Below are 17,677 nucleotides of genomic sequence, written 5' to 3'. Positions count from 1 at the left end.
CTGGCGTCGCAAAAAATTAGCGGGGCAGCCCGCTGACGTCGCTCGGCCTTGCGCGGCTAAAGACACACCCGAGGTCCAATGCCGGATCCACGCGGGGCGCCACATCCCGATCTCTCTGCCGGCCGCGGGGCAGAGTTCGAGCTAGCGATTGCGGGCAGGCACGATGAGCACGTCGGCTTTGCGATGGCAGGCCGGCTAGTTAGCTCCAAATAACTCAAACATCTCTCCTGATGCTCACGTTGTCGCCCTCCATCAGGACCCGAGCCATTGGCCCCGCGAAGAGACTCGTCACCGTTTGCGAGCAGACCTCATCCGCCACTACCGTCGCCGTTACCGAACCGAACACCCGTTGTCCGAGACGAGCAGCAAGATGGCGCCCGTGCCCGGCCTCCTGTACGTGACCATGCAGCCGCACGCCGAGCTGCCGGACTCGGTGTTCCACGACTGGTACAACAACGAGCACGGCCCGACGCGCCTGCGCCTGCCCTTCGTCACCAACGGCTTCCGCTACCGCGCCGCTGACCTTGACGGCGAAAATGCAGGCTCCAAGGAGAAGCCGGAATGGGTCGCCCTCTATGACATTCCGGACATGAACGCCCTCAACTCCGAGGCCTACCTCGCCCTGCGCGGACCGCCGCTGAAGAGCGAGCGCGAGGCCGCGACCATGAAGAAGATCCACGTCGACCGCCGCGTGTACGACCTCGTGAGCGACAAGAAGAAGGAGGGGTACAAGGACCTCGAGGACGTGGACGCGGAGGGCAAGGTCGGCGGCGTGCTGGTGTCCGTGACGGCAATCCTCAAGCCAGGCGCGGACGAGGAGGAGTACAAGCGGTGGTCCGAGGAGGAACACGCGCCGCTGCTCTCCAAGGTTCCCGGCTGGAGGCGGTCGCGGCGCTTCAAGTACTCGTCGGTGGTGAAGCCGCTCGGGCCTGCAGATGAGATCAAGCACATCGAGTACATGGCGCTGCACGAGTACGACCCCGAGAATGGGCTGGGCACCTCGCCCGAATTCAAGGCCGCCACGACGACGCCGTGGACGACCAAGGTCAACACCGAGATCGTAGGCTCGAAGAAGCGCCGCGTGTACAACCTGACATACACTTTCGGCCCCGCGCCGCGCTACCTGTCCTCGCTGGCCGCCGGCGCCGTGCCCGAGTTCAAGCACCCGGACGGCGTCACCAGGACCATCCCTGCCACGAACGGCGCAGCGGCAGCCATCGAGTCCTACATCACCACGCCGGACGGCGTGAACCTCGAGTACCGGCTCGACGGCTCCGGCGACGTCCACGCACCCCTCATCATCCTCGTCAACTCCATCCTGACCGACTACCACATCTGGGACGACTTCGTCGCCGCCTTCCTCGCCGACCCGGCCAACAGCCACTACCGCGTGCTCCGCTACAACTCGCGCGGCCGCACCAGCGCCTGCGGCACCACCCCCGTCACCGTCGACCTACTCGCCAGCGACGCCATCGCGCTGCTCGACGCCCTGCGCGTTCCCCAGGCCGCATCCATCATCGGCGTCAGCCTCGGCGGCGTGACGGCCCTCGCCGCGGCGCTGCGGCACCCTGCGCGCGTCGCCTCCTTCATCGCCTGCGACACCAACCCCGTCGCGCCGGCCGCGAACCCGCAGCTGTGGGCGGAGCGCGCCGCGGTAGCGGAGAAAGAAGGCGCGACGGCCGCGACGTACGGCGGCGCAAAGTCGCTAACCACCGTCGCCGCCGACGACGAACCGGTGATAGGCGACCAGCTGGCCGAGGTGACGGTGCGCCGGTGGTTCGTGCCGCAGTCGTACGACGACGCCGCGCTGGCGCCCAAGCTGCACGCCGTCAAGGCCGCCGTCGAGCGCAACAGCCTGCACGGCTTCAAGACGGCCGTGCGCGCGCTGTACAGCTACGACTACGCCGAGGATATGAAGAAGGGTACTGTGCCTGGCGCGTTCCTCGTCGGCGCCGGCGACGGCAAGTTGCCCGAGGGCATGAAGAAGATGCGGGACATGTACGCGGATGGCAAGGGCGCGTACTACCTCGTGCAGGATGCCGGTCACCTGCCCATGGTCGAGAAGCCCGACGTCGTCAAGGGCCATGTGACGGAGTTTTTGAGGGCGAATGGGTTGTAGGTGGGATTATCTTGTTGAGGAATAAGGGGGGGTTATCGGTGATGTAGGAAAGCCGGAGGTGCTGTACGGACGGACGGCCTACCCGAGTATGATTATGATGATATGTAGAAAATATGTGAACTTGCTTGTTATCAGTGCTCTGCCTGTCTCCTGGTAGGGACTTGTCTGTGGCATGTTCAGATGTCTTGCTTGACTGGGCAAATGCCGAGTTGCCACTCTGTAGAAGCCAAGAGTCTTGCACGTTGCATGCTGGCGACCAGGAGTAACGCGGTCTCTCATCAGAGACACTTCCGTGGGCTTGCTAATGCAGACCGACTCGAGCAGCAGACACCCCAGTCAACCAGCAGTCGTCATGTCCAGCAACGATCTGAGAGGAACGAAAACGAGAATGAACACCTTCGAAGAACGGCTGAGTGCCAGCCGAACGTCATCCACAGAATTAGTCCGTCAGGCGGAAGCGCTCGATGAGGCGAACGATTTCCCAGGCTTGCTCGAGAACACACTCCGTCAGTCCGCCGAAGCGGAGAACTACACAAACCAACAACTGCAAGCCAACCAAGAGCGATTTCGTAAGCGAGGGAGTGCGTGGAGAAGAATCCGGGAGGCATGGTACTGTGCAAGACGATATAAACAGTCGGATGAGCGCAGAGAACTTGGAGTGGAGGCGAAGGAATGCAGAAGGATCATGGATGGGATAACGGAGCGTGGGAACCGGACACTCCACAATACGACCAACTTGCGAGGAGTATTCGCAGTCAGCGACACTCCCACTCCTCTTCTGAGACTTCCCGTTATGATTTATCAACTGGGCGTATGCCTCAATCATGCAGAGCGGAGCCAGGAAGATATCGGGAGCCGTGCATAATTGTGTGATGGTATCTTCGTGCCATTCTCTTCAGTTTCGAGTGTTGTATGAAATAGTGATTCAATGATGCCAAAGGGCCTCCGAATTCGTCGTTCAAGTAGGAGAGATTGAATGCTTATGTCTGGTGGAGCTGGAAAAGCCAAAGGGTGCAGGGTGGCTCGAGTCAGAAGGAGGGTCACTGCGGTAGGTGCGCTGATGGCTTCGGTAATCGTTAGATATATTTCGGGAGCTTGCGTGTGAGGGATAGAGAGAGGTCAAGAGATGAGTCGGGGCGGAAGCAGGTGTAGAGCGGTGCTGCCATAGGGTGATTGGAAGAGCGTTTTCGGAAAGCCTGGTCGTATGATCGTGTACTCAGTGACAGATCAGGCGGCAGTAGGAGGAGAAGAGAAACAGTGAGGCATTATTTTTGCTTGAGTATGTTGTGCTGTGCTCGTTAGTTCTGAGTTCGGTGGTGCTTTTCTGGAGCTCGAGGTTGTAGTCGGGTCCCGGCCATGATTTGTCTCTCCAATGACTTGCTGGATCAACAGATAACTGCGGACGATTCCTTTCCGTGCCCAGGCATTTTATCTCAGTTCAGGCGTCCTCCAGTGAAAGATACCAGAAAAGTCGATATGTTAGCAACTATTGTGAGAGGTAGACTGCGAGGGACGTTCGATGTAACGGAGCATAGTTGACGATTTCTGGGTAGTCGAAGCACTGATCTCGGGCAAGACGAGACTAACGGAAAATTCTAGCGTCGAAATGCTTAAGCCGCGCCAATGCAACCTCATGAGGCAGTTCTCGGCGCGAAGCTTGATCGTACGTCACGAGCAAGATCCTCAGAGGACGGCTCGCTAACGATATGTAAGTGACGAAAGCTCTGAAGACTGCAAAGGGGTTAATTCCGGAAGAAGTCCGACGCCAAGGCGAGAGTGACCTCCGGGTCAGGGTCTAGAAATCCGACTAGCCGTCAAGACGATGCAACACCGTTCCACTTCGGCACGGGCTAGTGACGTTTCGCAGTCCGTCGCCTCATCTTTAGGTATCGTGAGCCCGGGCGGTGACATGTCCGTTCCGCTTTCGCGTTACGTGAAGCGTTCAACCGGTTACGTGATGCAAAGAGGAAGGAATTCGCGGTCCGCTCCAACTGCCGACTCGAAAGAAGTGAGAAAATTGGAAAGCCAAGGGCCGGTAGAAGAACAGGATGCCAAGGGCGGTACGAAGAAATAGTGCCCGCGTGTCTCTTGCGCCATCATCTCTTGTTCTCGTGGGCATTACCTCCCTGACGGGTTTGATCAGAGTGCACGAATGCTGCCAAGGAGTGTCAAGCTCTTACCTAGTGCGACCTCACCACGAGACATAATTTCGGCCGAGCTCATCAGTGCTCGCTCACCACCCCGGAGCACGAGAAAGAAACGGAAGAAGCAACGACACAGGAGAAGGAGAACGCCGCTGGCCCTCGGGGAAACGAATGCCGAGAGGTGGGCCGGGTGTCAACTTGGGCTTCCGATGCCTTGCCTTACGTTGCCCAACCGAAGTTCCAAGCTCTTTCCAGTCGCCTGCTGAGCGCCGCATCACGAGAGAAGCATTGAGGCTCACCGGCAATGGCGACGGCAGCTAGACTGAAAGCGAGATTGCGGCGTTTCTGTTGGAAGTTGGTCGCGTGGTTCGGAGAGTTGATTCCTTGGCGTGTACGGAAGGCGGTCAAGGCGCGGGCCAACCCCAGAACAGGATTCAGAGCCGCGACCGCTCGCACCACAAAGCTCATTCCCCCAGTCAGTTGCCAGTCCCCACGGGGCGCCCGGCACTTGCCTTTCCCACCAACCGGGGCCATCACCAAGGCGCGCCGAATTTCCCCTTACGACAAAGCTGGAAGAGAAAAAAGCCCGTGAGGCCGCGACAGTGTGACCCCATCGCACGATCGAAGCCGAGACGGAAAATACAAAAGGAATCATACCCCGGTGCGCCAGTGCGCGCCTGCCCCGGCTCCTCCTTTCGCCCTTCGGTATATGCACCCCGGGTTTTTTTCTCGGGTGGCCCAACCCACACTCCAACCTACCGGAGACCCGCCTGTTTAAATACCGTCTGGGGCCCCGTCCCTATGCGCGCGCACGCATGATGGGGAAGCGCAAGCAGCAAGGTATGTCATCTCTCCACTCACCTCATACCACTCACTCCACGCCTCCACGATTTTGTCCCACTCACTCCACGACTCCACGGCTGTGTCCCACTCAATGCAGCCACCCACCCACCTCCCCCCATCCACTCAATTCATTACTGCACCATGACGAAAGACGGAAGATCATGTTTGGAAGCGAAGATTCTCGACTTCTATTCGTAAACTATAAATACAGACACTGACGTGGGAATCATTATACTACTAGAAGGCAATCTCCAAATGCCTCGAGATACTCCAAAAAAGAAATCGGTCTTTTCCCCATAACACCGTCGAAATGCGAGACAACAGGACAAACGTTCTATGTCTATTCGCTCTCTTCTTTTCGTACCGCTTCTCTGCCCAGACCAGCTGAGATCAAACTGTTCAAGACGGAAAGAGCATGGAAACAACAATTCATTCAAGGACAACACGTCCAATCGCTTAGTGGACGGGGTTGGTGAGCGTAGGCTCGACAGACGCACCCTCCTCGTCGCTCGCGGCCTCGTCCTCGCTGATGAGAGCGAGCTTGCTGCGGGCACGCAGCGCGGGGCCGAACTTGAACATGACGAAGGGGATGAAGGTCAGGACGACGGCGACGAGCGAGAGCAGCAGACCGGCCCACTGCGAGCCCATGTTGTGGAAGAACTGCGACGCGAACAGCGGCGACACGGCGCCGAGCGTGTTACGCATCAGACCCTGGCCGGCGATGGCCGAGGACGAGTTCTGGCCGTAGCAGTCGGCCGTGTACGAGTAGCATGACTCGAAGATGAAGAAGATGCCGATGGCGATCAGAGCGAGGGCGATGACGGGGCCGACCCAGATGAGGTAGCCGTACTGGGTGAAGGAGTAGATGAAGAGACCGATGGGGAGCCAGACGGCACCCCAGAGGGCACCGTACAGACGCGCCTCGGGAGAAACGTTGCCGTTCAGCTCGATGGTCATTCTCTCGTACTTGCTGATCTGCAGGAAGTTCAGGCCGAAAGCGATGGTGGTACCAACGCACAGGGAGATGTAAGGAAGACCGGCTGCACACAGGATTAGTAAGAGCTAGGAATTTTGGGAGAACTTGCAAAGAGGTGGACTTACAGATACCCTCACCCCAGCCGTGCTTCTCGGTGAAAGTAATGGGGATGACCGAAAGGAAGAGGAAGGTCAGGAACCAGGCGAAGGCGATCCAGAGACCGAAGGCGAAAACGACGGGCTCGGTGGCAAGCATCTTGACGGCCTTGACCGAGGAGGCGTTGAGCATCTGCTTGATGTTCCTGGCCTCAAGGTCCATCTGGGCCTTGTAGCGCTCGTCACCAGTGGCAGCGCGGAGCGCCTTGGCGCGCTTGTGGAGCGTCACACCACCGCGAGTCTCGCGGAAGAAGACCAGGATGATGATCAGGAGAGGAACACAGGACAGACCCTGGATACCCTCAATCCAGCGCCAGCCAATCGCCTGATCGATGAAACCGGCGTAGATGGGAGCACCGACCGTACCCAGGATGGCAACGTAGGAGAACAGCGACATGGGCCTCGAGCGCTTCTCCGGAGGGTACATGTCGTCGAAGGTACCGCCAACCAGGATAGTACCAACGCAACCGAACAGACCGAGGAAGGCACGCATAACCAAGATGGTGCCAATGTTCTTGCCGAGAGCAAGACCGATGAAGGTAATGCAGAAGCAGAGGTACGCTCCGACGTAGATGACCTTACGACCGACCAACTCGCAGAAAGGAGCCAGGAACATGGGAGCCAAAGCGCAAACGAAGTTGAACAGGAAGAGACCAAGCTGGCCAATTTCCGTCGACACGCCAAACTCGTCGCACATGCTGTTGATACCGGAACTGTATGCGGTGGTGGCGAGACCAATGGTCAGGGTCATCAAGCACAGCAGTGCGGTCGAGAGGTTTTTCCGGGCATTGCTCCAGTTGAAAGGGTTCTCGGCATCGCCCGGGGCGAATCTCAGCAGGATGAAGTCTTCACCCTCGTGGTGGTGGTGGTCGAAGTAGGTGAGCGGCATGTCGATCTCAACCTCGGTCAGCGGACCGTGGGCGGCGCCCTTGTCGGACTCGGCGTGGACAGCCTGGAGGTAGATGCCGCCGGCAACGCATCCCTTGGACTTCTGGACCGGCTTCTCGCCGGCAGTGGACGACTGGGAGGACTCGGGGTTGCTGCCACCCTCCACATGGGCCACATTGTTGTTCTGGTTGTGGGATTTGCGAACCATGGTGAATGTATGTGAAGAGGATCAGATGGAAAGGGACCAGCTACTTCGCAAAAGACCCCATGGGACGAGGATATATAAAGGATGTGCCAAAAAGGAGCAGAGGGCAACGTCCTAGTCGGCCAGACGTCGAGGGCGAGCGTGTCACTCGATGGTCCCCCGATGACGTTGGACTCCATCGGGTCCGAACGAAAGCCAAAGCGATGCTACGACGACCAGCAGGCGTATCCACCGCGGACTCGCATGGTCCAGCTGCGGACCAAACGGCGTGGCGGACCAGGCCAGGATCAGGCGAACAAGCAGTGCAGAAAATCTCCACCGTCGGAGCCAGGATAGTATCGGGGAAACCGAGTTCGGCGAAACTTCAGCAGGCCCTTTCCTCTGGCATTGCCTCGAGTTCTCCAGCATTGCGCCTTCATTTCGACGCGCAGAGCCAAGTCCAGCAGACTGTCTGCTACTACGACGTGGTCCACAGGCATCCCGGCGCGCAACAACAACGCCGGTTACAGGAGGAAGGTGGACCGAGTAGGAAGTCAAATTTGTCAAAAAGTGGGCTCTCAACGGATGCCGGGTCTGCCGCCGCAAAGCCGCCGCGGTTTTGGCGGCGCGAGATCAACAGCCTTACCGATTATGTCAGCCCGACAGCCACTGCCATCCCGGCCGCAAGCCCTGTCGATCGGAAGATCCAAGCAGAAAGAGCCGCTCGCGCATGCCGGCAAACGGAATAAGGGCCAGCCGCAGCCGCTCGGGAGTGCGCGGTTCATTGCGGCCTGGGTGCCGAGTCGGGGGCCTAGCTGGTGATGTCACTGATGGCGAACCGTAAAAAGCGCCGACTGCCCACCTCAACCACCCCAAGAGGCAACGGAGGACGGGTTCGCTCGGAGTGGAAGGCGCTGCAGGCCGTTGGCGTCGGTGGCGCCCAATTGAAGCTGGAGCTGGAGCGTGCAGCGGCTGGCAGATGGTGCTTGGGCAGAGCGTGATGCGGTGGGTCCGTTGGTGGTCGACAAGGGCGTTCCGTCAGCCGTGCCGCTAGCGCTGCGAGCCGCTTGCTTGTGCCAACCGCCCCTGCGACAACACCACGAGCGCCAAACACCTCTACCCGCGACGCTGGGTGCGTATCACGACGCCGTCGTCTGACCGGCGCGGTCGCGTGCCCCTCCTCGTGCTCTGCAACACCACGCCGCGATTGTCGAGGGTGTCGCGTTGCATGGCGTGCCAGCCGCGACGCCGGCTCCACTGATTGCACCACGCCAATGCCGCCTGGCGACGGGCCATTCTCCTATCTGGCCAAGAGTGGAAGCTGAGTGTGGAGGCTCGGCGGTGGACCTTCGTCGCCCCGACCTCACCGCCCACTCGATGCACAGTGCTGTCGGGCCCATTGTGGGCTGATGGGGCTCACCACTCCCAGCGAAGAGGAAATTGTCGAGAGACCCATGGGGCGCCCGCAGCACCTCCTCATTTCCTCCAGCTTCTCTGTCTCCAATCTCCATGAAATCCCCGGTTACGGAGAAGATGGAGTACTCTGGAGAAAAGCACGCCATGGGGCGACACCTGCAGCAGCGCTCGCGTCTCCGCTTCGCACGAGTGCAGAGTCGCCAACTCGGCCGGAGGCAATGCGTCCGACGTTTGTCCAGTTGGTGACGTCACAGGGTCCTGACAAGAATTTTACTCGACACATCAGCGCCTTGCTCATCGCCGCCGTTCATGGCGGATTTCTTGGAGTCGTTCCGACTTGCTCCTCGCCCTGCGCGAGGCTACGGAGCGGATTCACGTCGGAGCGGGTCTTGCTGGCCCCGTCGCCGGTATTGGCGCTCTTGGACGCCTCGGCGGATGCCGCTCTGTCGCAAGGCTCGACTTCGTCATCGATCAAAGCGTCCAGGCTAACCGTCTCAGATACCCATCACTCCCACACCGCCCGTCCTGAGCAGGAGACCGTCAACACACGTGGTTCGATCCTGGGACGTGAATCCCAATCCGTTGTCGCGGAGCTCCTGCGTTGGCCCGGTGAATCATGAGGCCCGTCAAAATTTCCCTGCTTCTCTCCACGCTGGGAAACACGACCGCAAAGTCCCGCATGCGGGCGGAGTCTGGAGAGCGTCGCTAGCCTCCAGTTTCTGGCCCATCCCCATGTTCCCGATATCGCGGCACAGCTGGCACCACGCTGCAGAGGACAGACTTTCGCTCGGCAATCTCGCGTGGAGCAGATTCCTGCTTGGGGCAACTGCTGGAGCCCGCGGCTTTCTTCGCTCTGTCCTACCTCTGGTCACCCTGAACTCGTACGGGCCAAGCACCTTCATTCCCGTCCCACGAAACATGTTGAGCCCCGAAGAGGAAGCTAGCCGACCGCCAAGCACGGTTCAAACACCTGGCCTTCCTTGCGTGCGTGCACCGCTTACCCTAGATCCGTGGCAAACAGTGGTGTTCGGGAATCGCGGCTGACAGGCCGCTTTCTCGTCCCAATTGATGGCCCCTGGAGAAAGTGAGGCTGGGATGCTGCCTGAAGCTCGAAGGATTCGAGCGCGTTTGCCATGCAGCAGCGCTTCTAGCCTCCTGATTCGGTCCACTTTTTCCGTTTCCGCTGCAGGCGCTACTTTGGTCTGGGCACTGATCGCGTAACCGCAGCCGCTGGCCGAACGGTCGAGAATGTAAGTACCTGGTGTTGCTCTGGTGATTCTCCGCAACTCCTTCGATACCCCGGTCTGTTCGCTTTTTCTTCGTGACCGAGCGCCCCTTTGCCTCTCACTCTCCGTCCTCGTCGAGTCCAAAGAATCGCCCCTTCGAAATTCTGGCCAAATCTCTACTGCAGCTCAGCCGCATGGTGGTACCGCATAATGAGGCGAAATCCCACAATTCGAGAAGCGCACTGGAGATGCGGCTGAACGTCCGTCAATATGGGTAGCCACTATACCGCACAGACAGGGCATCAGCTCGGGACCGTGCAAACGGCCGTGCAACTCGTCTCATACAAGAATGAGGCTCCTTAGATTTGACTATAGGTAAGATGTTATGTGAGTAGCTCAAATGAACACATGTTTCGTTTACATCGTTCTGCTTCGCAAGCTCTGTTGTGACTTGTCCTATTGGTGACTGACTTGCTCCTATGCGATCAACTGGAATGCTTCTGAGGCCTCGCTATCTACTTGCTGACGACTACCAATAACTTCAGTAACAAGCGTCTAGGAACTTTTGGGTTGCAACGCCGAATGTCCCGTTTACCGACCGCATGTTTCTCACCGCCGGTGCGACGGGCCATCGACGAGGTCGTCCGGAAGCTACGCGCCGCTGGTCACGAAGTCGTCGAGTGGGCGCCTCCCTCGTATGCCGATATACTCGACTGCTGGGCAAATATCTGGCTGTATGATGGCGGCTGTTATGACGCTGGACATGTCTCGATGCGATGACCTGGCTCTCTGCAGTATCCACACCGTCGCCATCGCGTTGCGACCGCAACCGAGATGTTTCTTGCTAGATTTGCCCATCAATATCAACCCGATCAGTTAACTGCGATCCCTCGTCCTTCGCAAGCGTTCCTCGTTTCTGAATCTGTCGTTTTTGGCGTCTTTTTCGCTTCGTTGCGGTTTCATTTGCCTTTCGAAGCGCCGCAACCTCTGCCTTGAGAAGTTCGTTCTGCGTCGCAATCCGAATCGTCCCTTTCAAGATCTGATCAACCGCGTCTGTGATTAGTGTCGAACTTGAACCTTGATGTGCGAAAGCTGCCGCCTGAGAAAGGTCTTTCTGCCCTCATGCGCCGCTGCTGCTGCCACCTCCGCTCCCTTGCGCCAGACGAGACGAGACTGACACCAGGTGTGACAAGTCAATTCCATGTTCCAGCTGGCGGCGATCGAGAAGAGCGTCAAGGATATTTCCATCTCCCACGACACCACGCCTACGCGCTCGTCGCCTAGAAATGAGCTGCTTATCGTGTCCTCCCACGACTCTCCCTCCATCACTATTGCCGCATATGAAGGTGACACCTCCTTCGGCTCCCAGACGCTGCAGGCTGGCGATGCCGCAGACCGGACCGTCGCATGCGTGCTCGGCAGCAACCCAACCGTTGAGATCCGCAGCGCCCTTTCCTCACTCAAAGATAGTCTTGAATCCCACGGCACGTCCACCCGCGTGAACGAGGCCTATGTCTCCCCATCCGCTCCGCGTCATATCTGACCCTTCCGCCCGTCGATCTTGTAGCTGCCATAGTGCGGAGAATAAAAAGTAAGCTTACGTAGAACTCGGTGACTTGACCGCACTGACAGGTCTCAGCCCATCCTCCTTTATCTCTTGTCATCTACCGCTGGAGTGACTTTCAGCAGCTAGAAGGCCTCTACTATAAAATCTATTTTCCATCCGATTCTATCACGCCCGGATCTCTAGCACTAATGCATGGCATTCTTTTCTTTGCGATAAGAGACTACATAACTGAGAACGACAATAGTTTTTCGGAATGGGACCTGCCTGCTTATACTAGTCTTTGTGGGTCCAACTTTAGTCAGTGCTTAAAGAAAGAACGACCGGGGATTCTTGTGTCCGAGCGACTGGTTGCGGTTAAGTCTATCTGCGCTAAGCAAGTCTTGGCCGCCATCGCACGCGGCCTCCGCGGCTCCCGTGGAATTGTTGTCTGTCCGCCGGGGTATGCCCGGCCGCTGCCTCTTAGAGACACCATAGTATATCGTACAAGCGGAAAGCCCATCCCTTTAATTCTAGACTTTTGAGAGAAACACACTAGGAAAAGCCGAGGTGACTCCTAGTGGTGAACATCATGGTAAGATTTTTCCGCTTTCGTTCACCGATTTCACCATCAACGCAAAGCCCAGTTGGGCACACCCCGAGATGCCGGACAAAGGGGTCGCTAGATATCAAGCATCATGAATAGAAACCACTCTGTATCTGCTTATAGCTGAAATAATTGCTGATGATGCTCCAAGTGGGACAGAGTTGCCCACGGAGGAGCCTCTGCTAGGCATAGGTTTGAGTGGAAACGCTTATTCTTCCCACTTTCGAACTAACATGTCATGGTATTCCTAAAGATGGCACTACGGTGCCGAGATTACGGACTTCTTAGTAGAGAGCCGGCTGAAAATGGTCACCGCTTCAACGGTTTCAGATACCAGCATGCGGCGCTTGCAATACAGCTGGCTTATAAAAGCGCTTCGAAGTCTTCATACTCACTACACAGCACCCAACAATCCACTACCAACATCTCATTTTTCACCACACTGCAAAAACCGAAGTCTTGCATCGAGACTATTCAACATGGGGTTCAAAGTTGTCATCGCTGGAGCCAGCGTTTCGGGCCTCTCGCTAGCCAACATGCTCGAGAAGTTCAACATCGACTATGTCATCCTTGAGGCATATCCGAATGTTGCGCCTCAACTTGGAGCAAGCATAGGGCTACTTCCGAGCGGCCTGCGCATTTTGGACCAGCTAGGTTGCTACGAACGTCTTCGGGAAATGGCCGGAAATTGTTACTACCAAAACGTTCTGCGTCGATTCGACGGCAGGGTGTTGGCGAAGAAAAAGCACATCACCTTCTCGGAACGAATGGAAAACAAGTAAGTGCATGAGCGACGCGTGCACATGAATTTGCATCCATGTTGCACACAGAAAACGCTAACAAGGTTTAAAGAATAGGATATCCTCAGATGTTTATTGATCGGCAGATGCTTCTCCAGGTTCTCTTCGACAACCTCAAGTTCAAAGACAGAATCTTGACACAGAAGCGCGTCACACACGTAGATACAACCGAGGGTTGCGTCCATGTTCAGACTCAGGACGGATGCACGTACAGCGGAGACATTGTTGTAGGTGCGGATGGCATCCACAGCGCGGTGAGGAATGAGATGTGGCGCAATGCCAATGAAGCAGACGCAAATTTGTTTCATTCGGATGAGCTATCGCGTGCGTAACTACCCTGTCAATTTTCGAGAGCTGGGGTTTTAATTTGACTTGTACAGGTCTTCAATCTGATTCGAAGTGTATCTTCGGCATCTCCAAACGGCCCTCGGGGCTGCAAGCTGGACCAATTCAAATCAACGCATTCTTCGATGGCTGGAATTACATGATGCTTTCAGCACCTGAAAATCGGCTGTATTGGTTTCTCTTCAACAAAATGGAGAAGACCAGTGGCAAGGATATCCCTAAATTCACCAAAGAAGACGAAGCTCGTTTGGCAAAACAACATTTTGGCGACTATGTCACCGAAACGACGACCTTTGAGGACATCTACAACAACCGTCTTAACTCCACGCTCGTCGCTCTCGAGGAGCATGTCTTTGCAAGATGGCACTTTGGGAGAATCATTGTGATTGGGGACGCCGCCCACAAGGTACCACAAATCAATGGACTTTGATGAGCTCAAAATACACTAACAGGCTCTCATAGGTCCATCCCATTACCGCTCAAGGAGGCAATGGTGCAATGGAAACTGCAGCAGCTCTTACCAACGCTCTCAGGCGAAAACTGGACCCAGGTTCCATGAATGAACGACTGTCTGAGAAGGATGTTGAAGATGTTTTCGCCGAGGTTCAGGCCAGCCGATTCGATAGCGCAGCGGCTGCTGTCGAACAAGGCCGCAGGAGTAAAGCCATCTCCACCCAGGACAATCTGTTATCACGAATCTTCGTTCATGGCGTGTTGGCCTGGTTCGGCGACCTGCTGATTATGACTCTGGTTCTCCAGGGTTATAAGGGCAGTACCGTTATCGAGGACCTTGAGGTACCCAAAAGACATGTCACACAGACAGGGTCCAAGGAAAACCGGATCTTATGGGGATCTGGAGTTGTTGGAGCGGGACTTCTCGCAGTGCTTCTGTACAGTTTTTCTTAGCAATAGAGTAGTACTACGGGATCTTACCAGGCTCCACCGTCAAATGATGTCAGGAGACCTGAAACGACTAGCGTGGTAACGGAGAATTTCTCCACGATGACAACGGCGAAAACTATGTTTCCGACCGTAAGATGGCGCTGGGACGTCTCTGGAATGGGGGATATGGATTCCCCGTTCTCGGTATTCTATCCCCCTCGAATCAATCGGCCAGTGGCCACCATGCAACAGGTCACCGACACTCGTCCCGCCTAACCCAGCGTTCTACCTTAATGCACTGTCCCTTTGTCACATACACTCATCCACCGTGGTAGCCTACACGCTTAGCGCCAACGTCAAGACCGTCCGATCAAAAAAAAAAAAAAAGAAAAGGCAAGATGGGAAGAGGAGCAAGCCAAAAGCGGTGCCGCCCGTCATACGAGCTTCAATTCCAGATCTCACTTCCATTCTCTCAACGCCATACACACCATGTAATTCCCTACGTCCCAGCCGCACTGCGGGAGAAAATCTCCAGGTCTCGAAATGCTCTGTGGGAGACTCGGCCCGGAAGACCTTTTCGCAAGCGAAGCCGCACTGTCGCAGCCAGCGAGGTCGGACAGGTGTGGCATGATATGCGGACAACGCTCGGAAACGAATTGGCCAGAGTGTACGGCGCCCGACTCCGTTCTGTCTTGGTGGGGGGCGAGGACAGGGGACAAGGTATACCGCAGCTCCGGTCTCTCTCCTTGGGCGTGCATGAACCCTCTTCGATGGGTACTCCACTTCCCCTGCAGTCGTTGACGCCCAACGTGATGATACCGCCAGGCGAACAGTGTTCGTGGAAGAAGAACCCTGGTCCTCCGCTCCCGCGTTAGAAGTGTGGAAGAAAATGCTTTTCGGAAAAAAAGGGGGGTTGGGTGTGTCAACGACCGAGACCACCTACTCCACCATAAGCTGGACAAGACAAGACGACTGACAATGCAGAGTTTACTCAACGCAGCAGCACCGTCTAGTCAAGGGAGGTTACTCAATATTTACAGCTCTCAAGTAGACCCCTCTTCCTCACCCCCTGACTAAATCACTAAATCACCTCGAAACAATCAACCACTCCACCTCATCCCTCCGCAGCTCCGCGCCCGCCACCTCCCCCATAGCCGCGTGCAGCGCGCGCTTCTCCCACGTCCGCAGCCGGCCGTTGCGCCACGCCGCGCAGAAATCCTGGTGGCGCGGCGTTGCGCCGTGCGCGACGAGCAGCCGCACGACGTCGAGCGCGTCGGCGGGCCGCGCGCAGGCTGCTGATAGTGGAGTAAGCGTCGTCGCTTCTTCTGAACCGCCTTCGTTGGGGTCGGCCCCGTGCGCTAGCAACGCCCGCACGACGTCCAGCACGACGGGCGCGGGAGCGGGCGCGGCGCAGGCGGTGGCGAGGAGGCCGGGGACGCGGGTGGGGGAGGCGTTGTGGTGGAGGAGGTGGTGGATGATTTCGACGACGGCTGTGGTGCTCTTTGCGTCTTGTTGCTGTAGGCGGGCTAGGGCGAGTTGGAGCGGGGTCTCACTGCTTCCACGGCGGGTCGAGGTCGACGATGACGTCTGGGCCTCGACGTCGGCGCCGGCGGTGAGGAGGGCGGCTACGGCAGCGGGGGAATTGGCGCTGATGGCGAGGTGGAGGGGGCGGCGCTGGTCGGCGGCCGGAGCGTCGACGGTTGCTGCGGCTCCGCTGCCACTGCCCCTGCTTGGGGCGAGGGCGAGGGTGGCGGCGCGGGAGAGGGGCGATGATACGAGTGGGGAGAGAGGTGATGATGGTGAAGCCGCCGCCGCCGACGACGGCGATGGTGGTGGTGGTCGCGGTGCGAGGAGGGCAGCGATGGCGTCGGCGTGGCCGCGGTGGGCGGCGTGGTGCAGTGGCCGCCACATGTCCTTGCCGGCCGGGGCCTCCGGGTCAGCTTGAGCGCTGAGGAGGAGGTGGATGATGGCGGGGTGACCGTGGTCGGCGGCGTAGTGCAGCGGGCGCAGGCCGTCAGTGTCGGCGGCGTCGACGTAGGCGCGGGCTGCTATCAAGGCCGAGGCGGCTGCCGTGTTGTTGTGCTGCGAGGCCAGGTGGAGGGGCGTCTGTCTCCGCTTGTTGGTGGCATCGACGGTGAGAGGGTCTGCAGCGATGAGAGCACTGATGGCGGTGGCTCCGTCGTCGCTGGCTTCGGGGGAGGGGGAGGCTGCTGCGAGGTGGTGGAGTGGCGTGGCGCTGGCGTCGTCGCGGCAGAGGGGGTCGGCGCCTAGCGAGAGCAGTGCGGCTACGGCTGCGCTCCTGGCGACGTGTAGCGGCGTCTTGCCGTGCTTGGTGCGGGTAGCCACGTGGGCGCCGTGTCGGGCGAGCAGGAGCACGACTTCGGCGTGGCCGTTGGCGGCGGCATGGTGCATTGCTGTGCGCTCCAGCTTGCTGCTCGCCGGGAGGAAAACGCGGCCCTTCTGTTTCTCATCCACGTCCAGTTTGCACCGAGCATTCGCATCAACTGGCGGATTGCCGGTCAGCAGCTTCTCGACTTCCTGGACATCCCCCCTCGACGCGGCCAGGCATAGCTCTCGGGCAGAGTTCGACGACGACGACGAAGAGGACATCGACGAGCGCATCGACCAAGAACTGCGTGATGACAGCGTGCTCCTGCGCCGCGACCACGGTGAACTCCCTGTCGTGCTGCTGTCTGCCGAGCTCTCACTTCCTATCCGGACCTTCTTCTTGCTCTTCTTCGTCCCTTGCTCGCTCTCCTCCGGCCGCTCCGGAGCGCCAGGATCCCGCTGCGTCGTCGGCGACAGCGTCATCATGCGGCGGAAAGCGGCGCGGTACGTTTCAGAATCGATGAGCTCATTGTCGAAGGCGAACGACTCCTCGCTGCGGCCGCCGTCGTCTCTGCTATTGCTGCTTGCGGTTGTGGTCGTGGTGGCCGTGATACTGCTGCTGCCCGAAGACTCCTGGATGCTGCCAGCGCGAGCGCGCCGGCGGGCACCATTGCTGCAGATGGAAGCTTGGTCCCGGGCTTCCTGGAGCGCGCGCCGGCTGGCCGAACTCCCGAGGATGACTTGACGCTGCGTATTGGAGTTTCTGGATGTTAAGGTCAGCCAGCGCCAGGGGGAAGCGGACGTATTACGTACAGCAAGATGACGTTCAGGAAGAGCCCCAGGGCGGCGACCTGGCTGTCGAGAGCGCTCTGGTACTGCAGGAACTGGCCTTCGTCCCAGAGGTAGCGGATACGGCCGCTCAGCCAGCCGCCCTTGACGCTCTTGACGTAGCTCTCGATCTCGCCGACGACGAGGGTGCACGAGCGGATGGCGCCCGCCAGGTCCTCGGCTATCCTCGACACGTCGTGCGTGCGCATCCACAGCTCCAGCTGCGACATGGTCGCCGAGATGGTGTTGAGCCGCGCCACGATCAGGTTGACCTTCTGCTCCATGTTCGACATCTTGCCCACCAGCTCGTTGATCTCGCGCACCGTCCGCACCAGAATCGTCAGGCACGCCCCCGTCAGCGACATTACCGATGCCGGATCCATTTTCTTTGAA

At 58.2% G+C, this 17,677-nt stretch overlaps 5 protein-coding genes across 5 annotated transcripts; 3 read left to right on the top strand and 2 right to left on the bottom strand.

Annotated features, from left to right (window-relative positions):
- Window positions 1–370: 370 nt before the first annotated feature.
- LTHEOB_12830 (Alpha beta hydrolase fold protein) lies at window positions 371–2,119 on the top strand (the record flags this gene model as incomplete). Its single annotated transcript, XM_035509741.1, has 1 exon — window positions 371–2,119. The coding sequence occupies one exon, from the start codon at window positions 371–373 to the stop codon at window positions 2,117–2,119; it is 1,749 nt and encodes a 582-aa protein (XP_035363794.1).
- Window positions 2,120–5,562: 3,443 nt separating this feature from the next.
- On the bottom strand, window positions 5,563–7,333 carry LTHEOB_12829 (MFS transporter; the record flags this gene model as incomplete). Its single annotated transcript, XM_035509739.1, has 2 exons — window positions 5,563–6,146; window positions 6,208–7,333. 2 exons carry the CDS (start codon window positions 7,331–7,333, stop codon window positions 5,563–5,565), a joined length of 1,710 nt encoding a protein of 569 aa, XP_035363793.1.
- Window positions 7,334–11,152: 3,819 nt separating this feature from the next.
- LTHEOB_12828 (C6 transcription factor) lies at window positions 11,153–11,494 on the top strand (the record flags this gene model as incomplete). The annotated part of the gene is made up of 1 exon (XM_035509738.1): window positions 11,153–11,494. One exon carries the CDS (start codon window positions 11,153–11,155, stop codon window positions 11,492–11,494), a length of 342 nt encoding a protein of 113 aa, XP_035363792.1.
- A 1,086-nt stretch (window positions 11,495–12,580) lies between these two features.
- Window positions 12,581–14,404, top strand: LTHEOB_12827 (Monooxygenase FAD-binding protein; the record flags this gene model as incomplete). Its single annotated transcript, XM_035509737.1, has 5 exons — window positions 12,581–12,879; window positions 12,954–13,225; window positions 13,282–13,652; window positions 13,709–14,041; window positions 14,381–14,404. 5 exons carry the CDS (start codon window positions 12,581–12,583, stop codon window positions 14,402–14,404), a joined length of 1,299 nt encoding a protein of 432 aa, XP_035363791.1.
- An 810-nt stretch (window positions 14,405–15,214) lies between these two features.
- LTHEOB_12826 (Ankyrin repeat protein) lies at window positions 15,215–17,667 on the bottom strand (the record flags this gene model as incomplete). Its single annotated transcript, XM_035509736.1, has 2 exons — window positions 15,215–17,219; window positions 17,270–17,667. 2 exons carry the CDS (start codon window positions 17,665–17,667, stop codon window positions 15,215–15,217), a joined length of 2,403 nt encoding a protein of 800 aa, XP_035363790.1.
- Between the last annotated feature and the right edge of the window lie 10 nt (window positions 17,668–17,677).

The sequence above is a fragment of the Lasiodiplodia theobromae genome (genome assembly GCF_012971845.1).
Source record: "Lasiodiplodia theobromae strain AM2As chromosome Unknown scaffold_77, whole genome shotgun sequence".
Lineage (NCBI taxonomy): Eukaryota > Fungi > Ascomycota > Dothideomycetes > Botryosphaeriales > Botryosphaeriaceae > Lasiodiplodia > Lasiodiplodia theobromae.
This window is presented reverse-complemented; position numbering and strand designations above follow the sequence as displayed.